Raw genomic sequence first — 15,181 nt, forward strand, 5'->3', positions numbered from 1 at the left:
GGACCCAAAGAGCTAAAACTACATAAGTGAGCCATTAGTGCTCAGCTTCAATGGAGTTTTAATTGAATTTGCGTTATTTATAACTTTTCTCCAATGTATTTAATATCTTGCAAAGTACATTATATATATGTAGAAGTTATGGTTTCTATTTTTAAAGGTTGAAACATTTCTTAGTCTACAAGAGGAAATGTTCATCATCCCTAAACATAAATGAAATGGAAAGCAAAACAACTCAGAGTTTCTGTCTCACCTCAGTTAAATTGGCATATATACACAATGGAATTATGCACATCAATTAAAAAGAATAACATTATGACATTTCCATGGAAAAGGATGGACCCAGGACCAATCATGTTAAGTGACATAATCCAAGCTCAGAAACTACAACAGTGCATATTTTCACTCCTTTGTGGAAGCTAGATCTGAAATACACAATTAGATATAATAGATAATTATGTAGGTGTGCTATATATTTGACTCCTTGTATGTAAACCATGTTTGATCTCTGTATTCTGTAATTTCTGTTTCAAAACCATCACTGTGGCACTCTGCCTCATATACTCCTGGGGAATGTGTGGTTTCTAGTTAATTTGGTCCTTCCTGTGGAGTGAAGTATTCCAAACACTTTGAATCAGCCATCTTATTGATATCCTGGGGGCATTTTTTATGACTCTTTATTAGAATACTTTACTGTTGATTAGAGTACTTGAAAACTGATAGTGGAGGTGATTACAGGCCTCTAAAATATACTAGAAAGCATTGATGCCAAACTTTAAACTGAATTGGATGAATGTGAATTATATTTCAAAACAGTTACTATAAAAAACTCTTGAATCATGATATCTGAAAAATGTTGAGCAATTATGAAATTACTACGTTTCTTCTGTGTCAAAGAGGATGGAAAACCAAGTCACCACTCAGCTGCCAAAATTTTTTTGCATAATTATAAAATGGCTTACATAAAACAAGTGACTTACACAAACAGGTCATAGACTCCTAGCTGCCTGTAAGTATTTAATTACAAAAGGGATGCTGCATTTACCGGTCAAATCATCAGGAAATTAAATTTCTTTTATAAATCTGCCATTCAGTCCACATGCCTCAATTGGTCATTTTACATATTTGCTTTGATCAACCCAAGTTATATTTTAACTTCATGATCAATTTTTTACTTGAATGTAAGAACAAGAACTTGTCAGAGGTGAACATAGTTTGAAGGTCGCTGTGCTGTTAGTCAGCATGACTTGGAAATGGATTTCAGTTCTACTACTATTACAGCTGAGTTATTACTTTAACTCTGGAAGCTGTGGGAAAGTACTGGTGTGGCCTATGGAATATAGCCACTGGATGAATATGAAGGTAATACTGGACGAACTCATCCTGAAGGGTCATCAAGTCACAGTTGTGAGACCATCATCTGCTATTTTTGTTGATAGCAATGAAGCATCCAGCATTAAATTTGAAACTTTCCCTTCGGCTTACAAAACCTATGAATTCCCCGCAGTTACCACAATGTTAATCTCTTTGTGGATATATGAACTACCAAGAACAACATGTTTGGCATATTCACCATTACTGGAGAATCTATTTAGGATATCTTCTGATGTTTGGCTAAATATTTGTAAAGAAGCAGCTCTGAACAAGGAACTTATAGCAAGGCTACGAAAAGCAAGATTTGATGTTGTGATTGCAGATGGCATCGGTCCTTGTGGGGAGCTTCTGGCTGAGCTATTGGAGATTCCTTTCATGTACACTCTCCGCTTCTATCCTGGCTACACAAGAGAAAAGTATAGTGGAGGGCTTCTATTCCCTCCCTCTTATGTGCCTGTCATTCTGTCAGGATTAAGTGGTCAGATGACATTCATGGAGAGGGTAGAAAACATGATATGCATGCTTTATTTTGACTTTTGGTTCGAGACATATGAGTCAAAGAAATGGAGTAGCTTTTATAGTGAAGTTTTAGGTAAGTTTAATAGGGTAAGATAGTAACTTTTGTAAAAGTTGAAAGAGGTACTCTGAGAAGCATGTGAAACAAGAGAAATTTCTGTTGTAGATGAAATGAGATGCATGTGAAACAAGAGAAATTTCTGTTGTAGATGAAACAGTTAAATGAGATATAAATTTGTCTACCAGATTATATGATCAGAGATAAGACAATGGATAATTACCTATCTATACAGGACACTGTAAGAGATTATCCTCAGTAAAAAATGTTCATTTTTTTCTTTGTTATCAAAATCACCAGTTACCTAAGAGACTGAGGAACGAAAATATGTATACTGAGGAGATACATTTTTTCACAGGAAACAAGAAATTGTTTCCCTTGATCAATTTCCTTATTTAAATCAAAATATTTATTTGTATTCTCCTTTATTTTCTTTTTGCTTATACCGAGGTTTGGACTCAGAGAACTCAATCTTATTTGGCTTACTTATTTGGACTGGTACCTTACCACTTGAACCATGCCCCAGCCCAGCATTTTGCTACTTCATTGGAGGGGTAGTCTTGAGAATATTTCTGCCCAAGTTAGCTTCAGACTTCACTCTTCCAGATCTCAGAATCCTGGGTAGCTAGGGTTAGAAGTGTGAGCCACCGGCGACCAGTTTTTTTGTTTTTTTGTTTTTTTTTAATGTCTTTTTTGTTTGTTTGTTTTGGTCCGGTCTTGGGGCCTGAATTCTGGGCCTGGGCGCTGTCCCTCAGCTCTTCAGCTCAAGGCTAGCACTCTACAACTTGAACCACAGAGCCACTTCCGGCTTTTTTATTTTTGCTTATGTGGGGCTCTGGAATTGAACCCAGGGCCTCAAGCATGCAAGGCAAGTGCTCTACCACTGAGCCACCTTCCCAGCCCCCGGCAACCAGTTTTATGGATTTACTAAATGGCTTCCTTATTCTTGACCAATACAATGTTTCAGCACAGACTCAATAACTATAACTAAGTGCATCCACATTCCTTTGTTGTTTCTTATAACCTATTTTATAGACATACATTCTAGTAAAGTGGTGATATACTTGTGATTAATCTCTGTCATTCTTATTATGTTTCTACATTTACTAAAATATTAGCCATCAATAAGGTAAATTCAATTATCTAGTCTCAATATTTATGAAATACTTCCAGGTGATATTTTCCAGTGTTTCCACATAAAAATAAATATTTTAGGCTCCTAATGTGAATCAACTAGAAAGAAGAAATTCAGTCACAGTCATAAAAATTTACTCATATGGGAAATCAAGCATCAAGGAACAGTTATTACAACATAGAAAACTAGTTTAAGTACTGCAGAGAAAATAATTTCTGTGACGATGATAGAATTATTGAGTCTGGAGTTTGAAATTTTCTCTAATGGATAATGAGAAAAGAAATGCATAGTTAATTCTATAATTGCTTATTTTAATGATTATTGATGACTGCTAATAAATTGAGGTTCCATAGATATAGTGTCTTACCAGAATTCTTTTCTCACAAATCCACACTTAAACCATATTTCCTGTGTAGTACATTTTATCAACAAACACATTCTATATCATTAAGTACAAATTATACCAAGAGTTTTTAGAGAAATATAAATATTTTATTTTAAACAACTCTTTCATGTCCTTACCTACTAGTTACTTTTTCCTCTCCACTCAGGACGACCCACTACCTTAATGGAGACCATGAGTAAAGCAGAAATCTGGCTTATTCGATCTTACTGGGACTTGGAATTCCCTCGCCCAACTTTACCAAATGTTGATTTTGTTGGAGGACTCCACTGCAAACCTGCCAAACCCTTGCCTAAGGTAAATTGATAACCTTTTGTCTGTGTTATTTCATTTCCTTTTCAATAAATATGGTTCTGGACCACTCAATACAAGTCTTTGTTTACACTGAAAGAAATACAGGAAGTGGGGTAAAGCTTTCTACCAATAGAAACTAATTTTTGAACCATCACAAGTTTCTGGATCTCAGAAAACTTAGAGTCATTCAGAACAAAGTCAGCTTAATAAAGATTTTATGAGTCAGCACCTAGAAGGAATCCTTGATTCACTCATAAAACTGTCAAGTGATTAGCATATAAAGAAATAAGTATTAGACATGCAAGGAAACAGTGCATCTATTTCTACTACAACCCTTAGTCAATTTAAAAGGAGACTTTAGAATCAATTAGTAATAATTGGAAGCATGTTGGAAAGGAAAAATTACAATATTAAAGTAACATCTGATAGGAATCAAAGAAAGTTTCTCCATCACTAATCGTGAAATATTAGATGAACAATGCTCAGATATCAGTTGAGATATGAGAATTGAAAAAGATATATAAAAAAGAAATTAGACTAGTAAGAACAATTTGCAAGAACTAATCTTTTTCTTTTTTAATATTAATAAAATTTTATTGTAAAAATATCGTACAGAGGAGCTACAATTACATGACCAAGGTAATGAGTGCATTTCTATCAAGCATTATTGCCTCCTCCTTTCTTTCTCCTTACCATCCCTGTCCTCCCATCCCCCACCCCCTCATGGTTTTCCCCACCTCCCACCCACTGCCTACAAAGTTGTAAAGTTCATTTTTCCACATAAAGTCTTGTATATCTCATTGTTGTAATGGGTCCACCTGTATCCCTATTTAAACAATTTGTTTTTTCTCTTCCACTCCACAAATTATACCAACATCCAATACAGTGAAAATAGGGGTTACACTGTGGGGGAGGGACATACAAAGCAACAAAGAAATCATCTTATAAATATGTTATTAATAATAGCAAGAAAAAAAACATTTGAATTCTTATGTTGGGGTTCATTTTGCCTAACATCAACTTATCTGACCATTACTGCTTGTCTAAGATGTATACTAGTTATTGCAAATCAGGGAAACCATGGGACCTATGATTCTTTGGGCCTGGTTTACTTCACTTAATATAAGGGTAAAAATGCTAGAGAATAATTTAGACTCAAGATGGAAATGTTTGGAAATTTTATTGCACACTGGTGCCAATATCTGATTTAATACTACCTGTGCCCTTACTATTGGCTAATGGAAAATTTTGTGTTTTATGTATCTTATTGTTTTTTATGTATCATCTTTGGCTATTGTCTGATAGTATTTGATTTTTCCCTCCTAGTTTTCTATTAATCATTTTGCCTGTCATAAGTAGGGTTTGAACTGAACTTGGACATTGTACCTGAGCTTCATTGCTCAAGTCTAGCACTCTAGCACTTGAGTCACAGCTCTGCTTCCAGCCTTTTCTTGGTTAATTGAAGCTGAGAGTCTCACAGACACTTCTTCCTAGGCAGATTTTGAACGATGATCCTCAGATCTCAACCTCCTGACTAGCTAGGATTACAGGCAAGAGCCATACAAGCTTGGCTAGTTGAATTGAGCAATATTTTAAATGTTTGCTTCACTACTACTTTTGTGTGTGTGTGTGTGTGTGTGTGTGTGTGTGTGTGTGTGTGTGTTGAGGCAAAGTTTTTCTTCACAGGAAATGGAAGACTTTGTGCAGAGCTCTGAGGACAGTGGTGTGGTGGTGTTTTCCCTGGGGTCAATGGTTGATAACATGACAGAGGAGACAGCCAATGAGATTGCATCAGCACTGGCGCAAGTTCCACAAAAGGTGAGATAGTGTACCTCAACAGTGGTCCTCACTGAATCGGCATTCAACCCTGCAGGTTTCTGATTGTATTAGTTTCCTGGTGAAAGATACACAGTTACTACAGCTCTAAAGCCAGTTTAAAGACAAAGCAATGCATCACATATGCTCAGATAGCATTCAATGTGGATTGTTTTAAATTTACAGTAAGTACAACATGAATTCCGTCATCAGAATAAACACAACAGTCAGAGAGTGAAACTTTGTCTTTATCATAGTATTGCAGCATGACTTCACAGACATCCTGAAATTTTCATCTAGTCATAGCACGAATGTTAAAGCCTCTCAATAAACTAAGCAAGTTTCATAAAGAAATTAAATTACACTTGATAAGTGACATCATACAATAACAATTAGCATGTAGAAAAAAGGTTTGAAATGTTCTACATAGTTTAGGGTTCACATGTAATATTTCCTCCAATTTTGTAATTGACCCATTTAATGTGCACTTGAGGGGTTTCTTCGGAGAAAGGAAAAAGAAAGTTCACTCCTCCTGCCAGGTATGTATTCAGCCTGATTAATTCAGAGAAAGTAAATACAGACATCCTGCCCTACAGGACTGGGCCTTGTTCATATATGAAACAAGATCTGTAGAGTTCATGTGAAAAGGGACATATTCTACTGAAAAATAAATGTACCATCAGTAAAATTTGGATTCCTTTCAGCAGGCATATGACTTATAAATTACAGGCTAGCTCCATTTTCTACATTTAAAGATTTTTACCACAATAATGATTGTAAGTTTGGATGTCAGTATCATCAATTTGTGATCAAATTTCAGCTTGCAACTTTTCTGAGATATCACAACTAATAATTTGTGTTATAAAACTAGTTTAATGTAATTACTAAAAAAGAATTAATTGATTAATCATAACGAATTGGTTACATAGATAAGAAGAATTTGTCTTTAGAAAAGATTGGATGAAAATAACATGTGTTCATGTGCTGGTCATGAGGCGGCAAATGCAGCCTTAACATGCAGTACAATGGTGTGAGTTGTTAATCTGGGTGCCATGGAAAGGCCCAGTCAGCAGCCACATAATTGGTTCTGAGGACCATTTGTCTGTCTGTCCAGATCAATGTGCCCAAACAACATTTAAGGGGGCTAAATGGCCAGGATACTAGCTACAGTTATGTGAGGACCTTCATAGTATGAATAGTATGTTAATATTGTGTACTAACTCCATAATGTCGAACATTCTGTAATATAATCTGACTTAATACCATACTCATTATTGTGAAATTTGATTACATTTCTGGTCAAACAGGACAATATTTTCTTCACATAATTTCTCTCCAGGGAGAACTGTGAAGGTAAAATAGTTGTTATAAATAGGCAGGAAAGGAACAAATGAAAATGTGAAACTAAAATGAAATCTCATAGAATGAACGAATATTACCCTAATATCATTTTATAATAGTTAATAGCTAAAACTAGCATTTAGTAAATATTTATGTGGTAAGATGTAAATCATAAGAATTTTAAGTGCTGTTATGCACCAGATCTATCACTGTGACTACGTAAAAAAATTTGGAATGCATTCATTTGTCATTTATTACATCATTTGTCTAAATATTATGAAAATTATGATGACATTCCATCTTATTGAGTGTGAAAATAAGTGCAGGAAATGTCGATATTCTTTTTCTCTTAGTCTTATAATAGACCTCATTAATGAACCCTACCTGTTCTATTTATTCATTCTATGTAAGTCATTTAACTGTGTGATCTCTATATTTTAAAAAGTAACATTTTGAAATTTAAAAATATTTTATCTCAACCCACCAGATTCTTTGGAGATTTAATGGAAAGAAACCAGACACCTTAGGACCAAATACTCGGCTGTACAAGTGGCTCCCCCAGAATGACCTCCTTGGTAAGACTCTGAAAAACACATATTGAAAGCAGGAGTAACTGTAGAAGTAGTTGATAACAACACAACAGGAAAAAATTGGTGAAGATGTATTAATAAAACTCAAAAGTGAAACCACACATTTTTTCCTAAGGAAAAGAAGTATAAATAGTTGGAATTTCATCATACTAGATCATATTTTTATAATCACTTTATCTTTCTACAAATATATTTACCTTTGATAGAGAATTTTCTATAATTACCTGAGGTTATCTCTCTGTCCTTTAATTCATCCTTACATTATCCATCCTCCTAAAGTAGAGCAAGTATTTGCAATGCCACTGAAACTTGCTACTTTCTTTTATTTTGAAGGAGTCTGCCTTCTATGTGGGAAAAATTGCTTCATATGAAATGGTAATATACTCTATTTCAAGCATCCCTCCTTCATTAATGTACTAGTTTTAAGTTTATGGGAGCATAATCTAACATGACCATTTTCTTGTTTTGGAATTTGCTATGATCCATTATGTTGTTTTCCTATCTGTTGCACAGGAAATGTTATATTCATTTTCAATTCTCAAGACATACAAAACTTAGGGCACAAACCATAGGAATTTTACTTACATCTCCAGTTAATTAGAAGCTACTTGTAGAGTGACATCAAGGCAAATTAAATGTAACTCATTGGTTCAAGAATTATTATTTAGACAACACTGTTCTTTTCATTGTTCACGTTATAAATTTGTCATTTCATGTCTAAGACTTTTAATGAACAATTGTATTGAAATGTCCCTAATCCTAGGCCATCCCAAAACAAAAGCTTTCATCACTCATGGTGGATCTAATGGCATCTATGAGGCAATCCATCATGGGATTCCCATGGTGGGCATTCCTTTGTTTGGGGAACAACGTGATAACATTGCTCACATGGTGGCCAAAGGAGCAGCTATTCAACTGGATATAAGAGCAATATCAAGCAAAGACTTGCTGAGAGCACTGGAAGCAGTCATTAACAACCCTGTGTGAGTATAACCTTGATGATGTGTATGTGTGCATTTGTATGTAAGTCTGTCAGTCTCTTTGTTCATCTGGGCATTACACCCAGGAACTTGCTCATGATTAATGACCACTCTACTCTATTCATTAGTCTGATTCTTGTTTGACCAAATTGTGATTATAGATAATTTCTCACACAAGCCTCACCATGAAAGGTACCCTCAGTTAAGACTTGATTTATTCTGGAAGATTCATCAATAACCCATCATGTGTTTCACAAGTCACAATAATATTTTTGTATGTTTATATGCATGGGGTGTGTGTGTGTGTGTGTGTGTGTGTGTGTGTGTGTGTGTGTGTATTTGTGTGTCTCTGTGCCTGTGTGTGTCTGTATGTGTCTATGTCTGTGTCAGTGTCTGTGTTACAACATTGTTATTCTATATAGGCCAGGATTGCCTGAAACTCATGATCATCATCTGTCAGCATTTGGAATGCTGACATTCCACAGACCCAGTTTCATTTCCAACCATAATTTGTTTTGTTCCCCAGGTGATTTCAGTAAAAAGGAATTATCAAAACCTTGAGAATAGTACAAAATTGGAAAATAGGCAATGTGGACTGAAAGGAATCACTAAGAATGACAATAGAAGAATGCAAGGAAGCTTAGGAAAGCAATGAATTAGAGGCACATGAACTCTTTCTCCACAAATAACACTAACTAACCCATTCAGTTATAACTTTCTTTCCACCTAAGATCGCACTAGTTACTCTTTATAAAATAAAAATTCAGTGTGTTTGAAAAATAGAGCATGAAGTTTCGGTGGTTGAAATTTTACTCTTGTGAACCACATGAAAATATCTGTCATTTCAGTTTCTAGAGTTTGTTGTTTCTTCAAAACATTCTAAATGGTTTGTATTGTTAAAGAGCAAGACAATAATCAAATTTCACATTCCTAGTATAAATGCTTCCTCAAATATCTATGTTAATGCTTAGATTCTATCATAAATAACTAACTACACCTTTTAAAATTACCTGATTCATCCTGGTAAGAAAAGAGAACAGTTTTTGAAATGTATGCATATTCTTAGATATCAAGGGACTATGATTATCTTATTCAGAACAGTCATAAAATAAAAAAGAAATTACCTTCAGAAGTACAAGTGAAATGTAACTGCATGATAACTAAAATATCTGAAGTAATAATAACTTATTATTCAAATTATTTTAATAAATAGGTAAAATTCATTTATACTATTAATTTCCTCTTATACTCAGTAATACTCTGTATGTAATTCTTCCCTTTCACCATAATTGTAAAACTAATGTAGTGTATTTTACTTTTATTGGATATAATAGTATAGCAGACACATTGTAAAGGCTGTGTTACTTTGATCATATTTGGGCGGTAGTGGGTTTGAACTCAGACGTTAATACTCAAATGTTTAGCTTTCTAAAGGGCATTCTAGGGCTGAGAAGGTGGTTCAGTGGCACAGCGCTTGCCTTGCATGAATGAGGACCTGGGTTCAATTCCTCAGCACCACACAAGTAAAACAGCCCGGAGTGGCTCTTTGGCTCAAGTGGTAGAGCACTAGCCTTGAGCTGAAGAGCTGAGGGATAGCGTCCAGACCCAGAGTTCAGGCCCATGGCTGACCAAAACAAAAAAAGGGGGGGCATTCAAAGACTTAAGGTATAGCTCTGACTTTATTCTTTGCTGGTTATTTGAAGGTAAAGTCTACAGACTTTTCTACTGTTTCCAGTTTTGAGCTGTGACTGTCAGGACCTTGCCTCCTGGGGTAGACAAGTTTACAGGCAGGAGCCATCAGCACCTAGCTCTGACTTTCCATTTTCCTACAGATATTGAGCACCATAACATATAGTTTGTGAGCCATATTTTATCTTCCTTTGTTTTGAAAGGCAGTTTTTTTGTATTTTTATTTGCTATACAAGTATAGTTCTCATATATTGTTCTTATTAAATTATGAACAGATACAATGTTGATACTGAGCTATAAAGGAGATTTCTTAACTAGATAGTACATGCTAAAACTTAGCATAAGCACACATTTCATTCGTTTTTTGATGCAGTTCCTTTTCTTTTTTGCCTGCTGTATTACAAAAAGGATCACCACTAGTCCTGGCTGAAGTTCACCCATATCAGCGAGTTCGTTTAAAATAATAGCGATACTTGCCATTACAATACTCACCTTCTATAACAACTTGGAATTACCCTTAATAATCATTCTCTAGGCATGCCCATTTTCACCTTACATACTAGAAAGAACAGTTTCAACAGAAATCCCATGTACTTATATGGCCTCAAAGTGACTAGAGCACTCTCTTATTGGGTCTAACATCATAGTACTAACAAGAAAAATAACAGCAATGTTAGCAAATGTATTTTATTGTCTATCTGAAAAGATGAATAATTAAAATAATCCTAAGTATGAGTACATTTATTTCTCATAATTCAAGAACTCAATTATCTCTATATTTCTATTTCCTATGTTTTCGCTGTATAAAAACAAACAAATAACAGCTGAGACCTTTCAAAAGAACTTCATAAAAGGAAAAGACAAGTCATAGAGTAATAGTGGAACAAGTAAGTGAAAGGGTCAAGAAATAAAGGGAAGGCAAGTTGATAGCCAATGGATGATGCCTGTGATTCTAGCTGTGATTCCAGAGTCTGAAATCTGAGAATTGTGGTTTGACATCAAGCCAGGCAGAAAAGTCCCTCAGACTCTGATCTCAACTTAACATTCAAAGAGCCAGAACTGGATCTGTGGCTCAAGTGGTAGAGTTCTTCCCCTGAGCAAAGAAAGCTCAAGGAGACTGTGAAGCCCTAAGACGAGAACAAAACAAAGGAGGCAGGGAATTTTGTAGTTAAATAATAATTAAGCACCAATAAATGATAAAGAGAGCCATCTTGATTAAATTATCTATCAGTCTCTAAATTATGGCACAATTCTAAACTGTGAACAACAGATGCATTAATAATTAAGCTTTTATATTGCTGTGGATTTCTTTGATCATTCTACATTTGTCTTCAGAAATTCTTGTGTTAACAAGATTTTTCTTTTTTTTATTGTGAAAATACCATACAGAGGAGTTACAATTACATGGGCAAGATAATGAGTACTTTTCTTATCAAGCAATGTTGCCTCCTCCTTTGTTTCATATTTCTATCCCTTCCCATCCAACCCACCTCCCACTCCTATCTGCACCACCCCCCCCCTCCACGACTTTAACAAGATTTTTCTAAATGGTTAAATCCAGGGTCATTAAGAAGCTCTTGCCTTTTACACTAACAGATCTAAAAATACAGCAGAAGAAAAGAATTCTATTTTCTCTCAAAATTTTTTTAGACTCATCTGCAGAAAATTTTAATATCTGTATTTTCTAGTTCATTTGGTATACTTACATCAATTTGATTTACCTTTAGCTACAAAAGGAATGCTATGTGGTTGTCAACCATTCACCATGATCAGCCTATGAAGCCACTGGATCGAGCTGTCTTCTGGATTGAATTTGTCATGCGCCACAAAGGAGCCAAGCATCTGAAGCCACTTTCCCACAACCTCACCTGGTACCAGTACCACTCTCTGGATGTCATCGGATTCCTACTGGCCTGTGTGGCCACTGTTACCTTCCTTGTCTTAAAATGTTGCTTGCTTGTTTACCAAAAGGTTTTTAAGATGGACAAGAAGAAAAAAAGGGAGTAGAGCTTTCAATACCTCAGGAAATGGATTAAAAGCCTGCTAAGGAAGAACTTCCTAGTGATTTTTATCACAATCAAGCTCAGAGGGATTCTCTACCACATTGTACCTAAATTTATGCCTTTAGTATTTTCAAACTGATCTTACTCTTGATTAAAAATGAAGCAATGTACAATTCTAATGTCAGAGTTCCTCAAAAAGTTCCATGTCACTGATTTATGTAGATAATATAACTGAATCAACCGAGACCCATGGAAATTTGAGTCTGTTAGTTTGACAGAAGCATACAATCCAAAGTTTTATGTGCATTTTCAGAAAAGGAAAAAAAACAAATGCAGCTAGAGGGATTACCAGAAACAACTTCTCAGCAATCAATAAGAAAATGTAAAACAACTAGATCTATTTCTGGACAGATAATCTACTAAATTAGTTTGTAAGTATGTGGGAAAAATGGACAGACCAATAACATGGTAGAGATTCCAAAACAAAGAGAAGACTAGGACCAGCTAAATCCACTGCTGAATTATGCCAAAGTTCTCAAGAATTAACACTGTGTCTTTTCAAGCCATGACCATGCCTCATGTGTTGGAATATTTCCCCTTTCATCTTGATTTCTTCATTTGGGTCTCCCCTCTTGTTTCCTTATCAGTCTAGATAATGGTTTCTGAAGAATTTTTTTTTTAAATCAGCTAACTTCTTTATAAACCCTTTCTTTTTCAGTTTGTATCTTATTTTGTTTCTGGCCATTGCTCTTTCTTCCTTCTATTCATTTGAGGTTTGCTTGGTGCATTCTTTTCTAGTTTCCTGATTGGCATTTGTAGTGTATTTTTTAAACTCCCTCTTCTTGTTCTTCCTTCATTTGAAGTTCCCTGTTATGTCTGTGTTTGCTCCATTCCACTGCCTCTGAATCAAGAAAATGTTAATTTCACTTTGGGTTCCTTAATTGTGACATCCTTTGCTCAAGAAATTTTTTTTCATTTCTCTGTTATGGGTACTTTAAATTTTTCTTTGTTTTTAAATTTTTAATTTTATTCTGTTTTTAAGAAAATATATCTTAGGATGAATTTTTTACATCTATTTTGTATCTGCCAGTTAGCTTATCCTAAAGAAGTTTTCTTATGCTAATGGAAGGAATGTTCATGCTGGCACCTTTAAATGAATGTGTTATCTTTTGCTAGTTCTGCTTCCTCTGTTGTATAATTTAATTCTCATGTTTCTTTGTTGATTTATTGGCTGCATTATCTGTCCGTTAATAAATTCGGATGTTTAGTCTTCTAAGCTTTATTTAGTATCAGTATAGTGATATTAGGTTAATAATGTTTTATTCATAGAGTGGTTGGATTGGGGCTATATATTGAGAATTAGCATTTCTCTTTTGTTTGTACTGATCCATTTATCATTATGGAATGACCTCATTGTAGTGTTTCATGGGTTTTTACCTAGTGTCTATTTTGTCTTCATTAGTGTAAATACTCTTATTTTCTTCTGTTATTCATTTCTGTGTACAACTTTCATTATTTCTTTACTTTCAATCCATATAGGTTCTTACAGCTGACATTGTGTATTATATTATATTTGTTTTTAATCTAAGCAGTCTGTATCTTTTTCAGTAAGAAGGTTCCCATATTACATCCAAGGTGTTTCTGCTTCTCTTACTTTCCATTCTTGGGATTGCATAGTTTTTGTAATGATCATGTTATGATTCTTTTTTTCTTTTGTATATTTACTTCATTCTTCTTCTCTGTCTATGTCAATATGATGGCCGCTATCATACTTTTCTTTCAAGGTAAGATTCTTTACGCATTATTTCCAGGATTTGTATATTAGTAGTTAGTTCATATCATTTTTGCTAGTTTAACAATACTTTATTCTCCTTAATGTATAAGGGAATATGTATATACATATATGGATATATATATATATATATATATATATATATATATATATATATATATATATACAGAGACAGAGAAAGAAACAAAGTTCTCAGGTTTAATGAGTTTTTCAGGAATTTGAATATATCAACCTCTGTCTTCTCTGATGTAATGTTACTGCTGAGTATCATACACAAAAGCATGTCCTTAGTATATTGAAATGTTATGTTGTTATAATACAGCTTGTTTTGTATTTATAATCATTTTGTGGTCTTTTCTTTTATATGACTGTATTCTCATGTGCCTTGGCTAGCATAAATTTTGTTCAAACCTACTAAAGTTCGTTTAAGCCTTCTAAACATCTATATCTCACTGAGTTTCTTTACATTTATTATTCCCAATAGTTTTTAGCCAGTCTTTAATTTCATTAAGATTTCTTTAAATTTTTTTCCAAGAGCATATTTTGTTCCCTTTGAATGATCATAGAATTTTCTCTTTTTTACCTGTATCTTATGTCCCTACATTTGCATTTCTGCATGTGGAAGGTCAGTTGTGCAGCCATTATATAGGATCATTTCCATAGTAAAATACTTCATTTATTATATCTTAGGGAATTGGCCACATCAGATGTATCAGCTTTGATGACAGTGTTGGTGTTGGTATTGGGTGTTGGGTGTTTGTGTAGGGTCAACACAGATCATCAGCTGTAGGCTATGGCGGTGAGTTATGGGTGTGTCATTGGCTTATTCTATAGGGATAGGACATAACATTGCAGCAGAGGTATATTTCTCTTAGGCAGAGCTAGTCAGCAGCAGCTGTAGGCTGTAAAGCACACTGAGGCTGGTGAGCACTTGTCTGTTTATGGGAGTGTCCTGGGAGTGGTAGGTCCTCATGGTGACAGAGTCTAGGATTCCATTGTGGAACCTGCCAGTTTTTATTTACAAAAAAGACAATAAGCAATCAAATCTCAGCAATGTAGTCAAGCACAGGCCAGCCAAAGGAGGAAGCTCAAGAACATGTCATTAGTGTCTGATACAAAAACCAAAATAAAGAGATTCTTTTTAAAAAGAGATATAATTCAGTTGAAGTAATATTTACAAAGCAAATTATTCAA

General features: G+C 34.6%; 1 protein-coding gene across 2 annotated transcripts; it reads left to right on the top strand.

Moving 5' to 3' along the window:
• The first annotated feature begins 1,212 nt into the window (after positions 1-1,212).
• Positions 1,213-13,824, top strand: LOC138820837 (UDP-glucuronosyltransferase 2B17-like). Of its 2 annotated transcripts, none has more exons than XM_070012734.1 (6): positions 1,213-1,963; positions 3,632-3,780; positions 5,464-5,595; positions 7,421-7,508; positions 8,287-8,506; positions 11,920-13,824. In XM_070012734.1, exons 1-6 carry the CDS (start codon positions 1,240-1,242, stop codon positions 12,197-12,199), a joined length of 1,593 nt encoding a protein of 530 aa, XP_069868835.1. In that variant the 5' UTR covers positions 1,213-1,239; the 3' UTR covers positions 12,200-13,824. The 2 variants fall into 2 exon arrangements, with proteins under 2 accessions (XP_069868835.1, XP_069868836.1); XM_070012735.1 differs by having other exon boundaries at positions 1,302-1,359.
• The last annotated feature ends 1,357 nt before the right edge of the window (positions 13,825-15,181 follow it).

This window comes from Dipodomys merriami, unplaced genomic scaffold (assembly GCF_024711535.1).
Source record: "Dipodomys merriami isolate MVZ:Mamm:240054 unplaced genomic scaffold, mDipMer1.0.p SCAF_9, whole genome shotgun sequence".
Lineage (NCBI taxonomy): Eukaryota > Metazoa > Chordata > Mammalia > Rodentia > Heteromyidae > Dipodomys > Dipodomys merriami.

Excerpts from the sequence above, each read along its gene's own strand:
- LOC138820837 (XM_070012734.1), top strand. The coding sequence starts at position 1,240 with ATGACTTGGAAATGGATTTCAGTTCTACTACTATTACAGCTGAGTTAT. Across the intron at positions 5,596-7,420 it reads TGGCGCAAGTTCCACAAAAG|ATTCTTTGGAGATTTAATGG; the intron begins GTGAGATAGTGT and ends TCAACCCACCAG. Across the intron at positions 8,507-11,919 it reads GCAGTCATTAACAACCCTGT|CTACAAAAGGAATGCTATGT; the intron begins GTGAGTATAACC and ends ATTTACCTTTAG.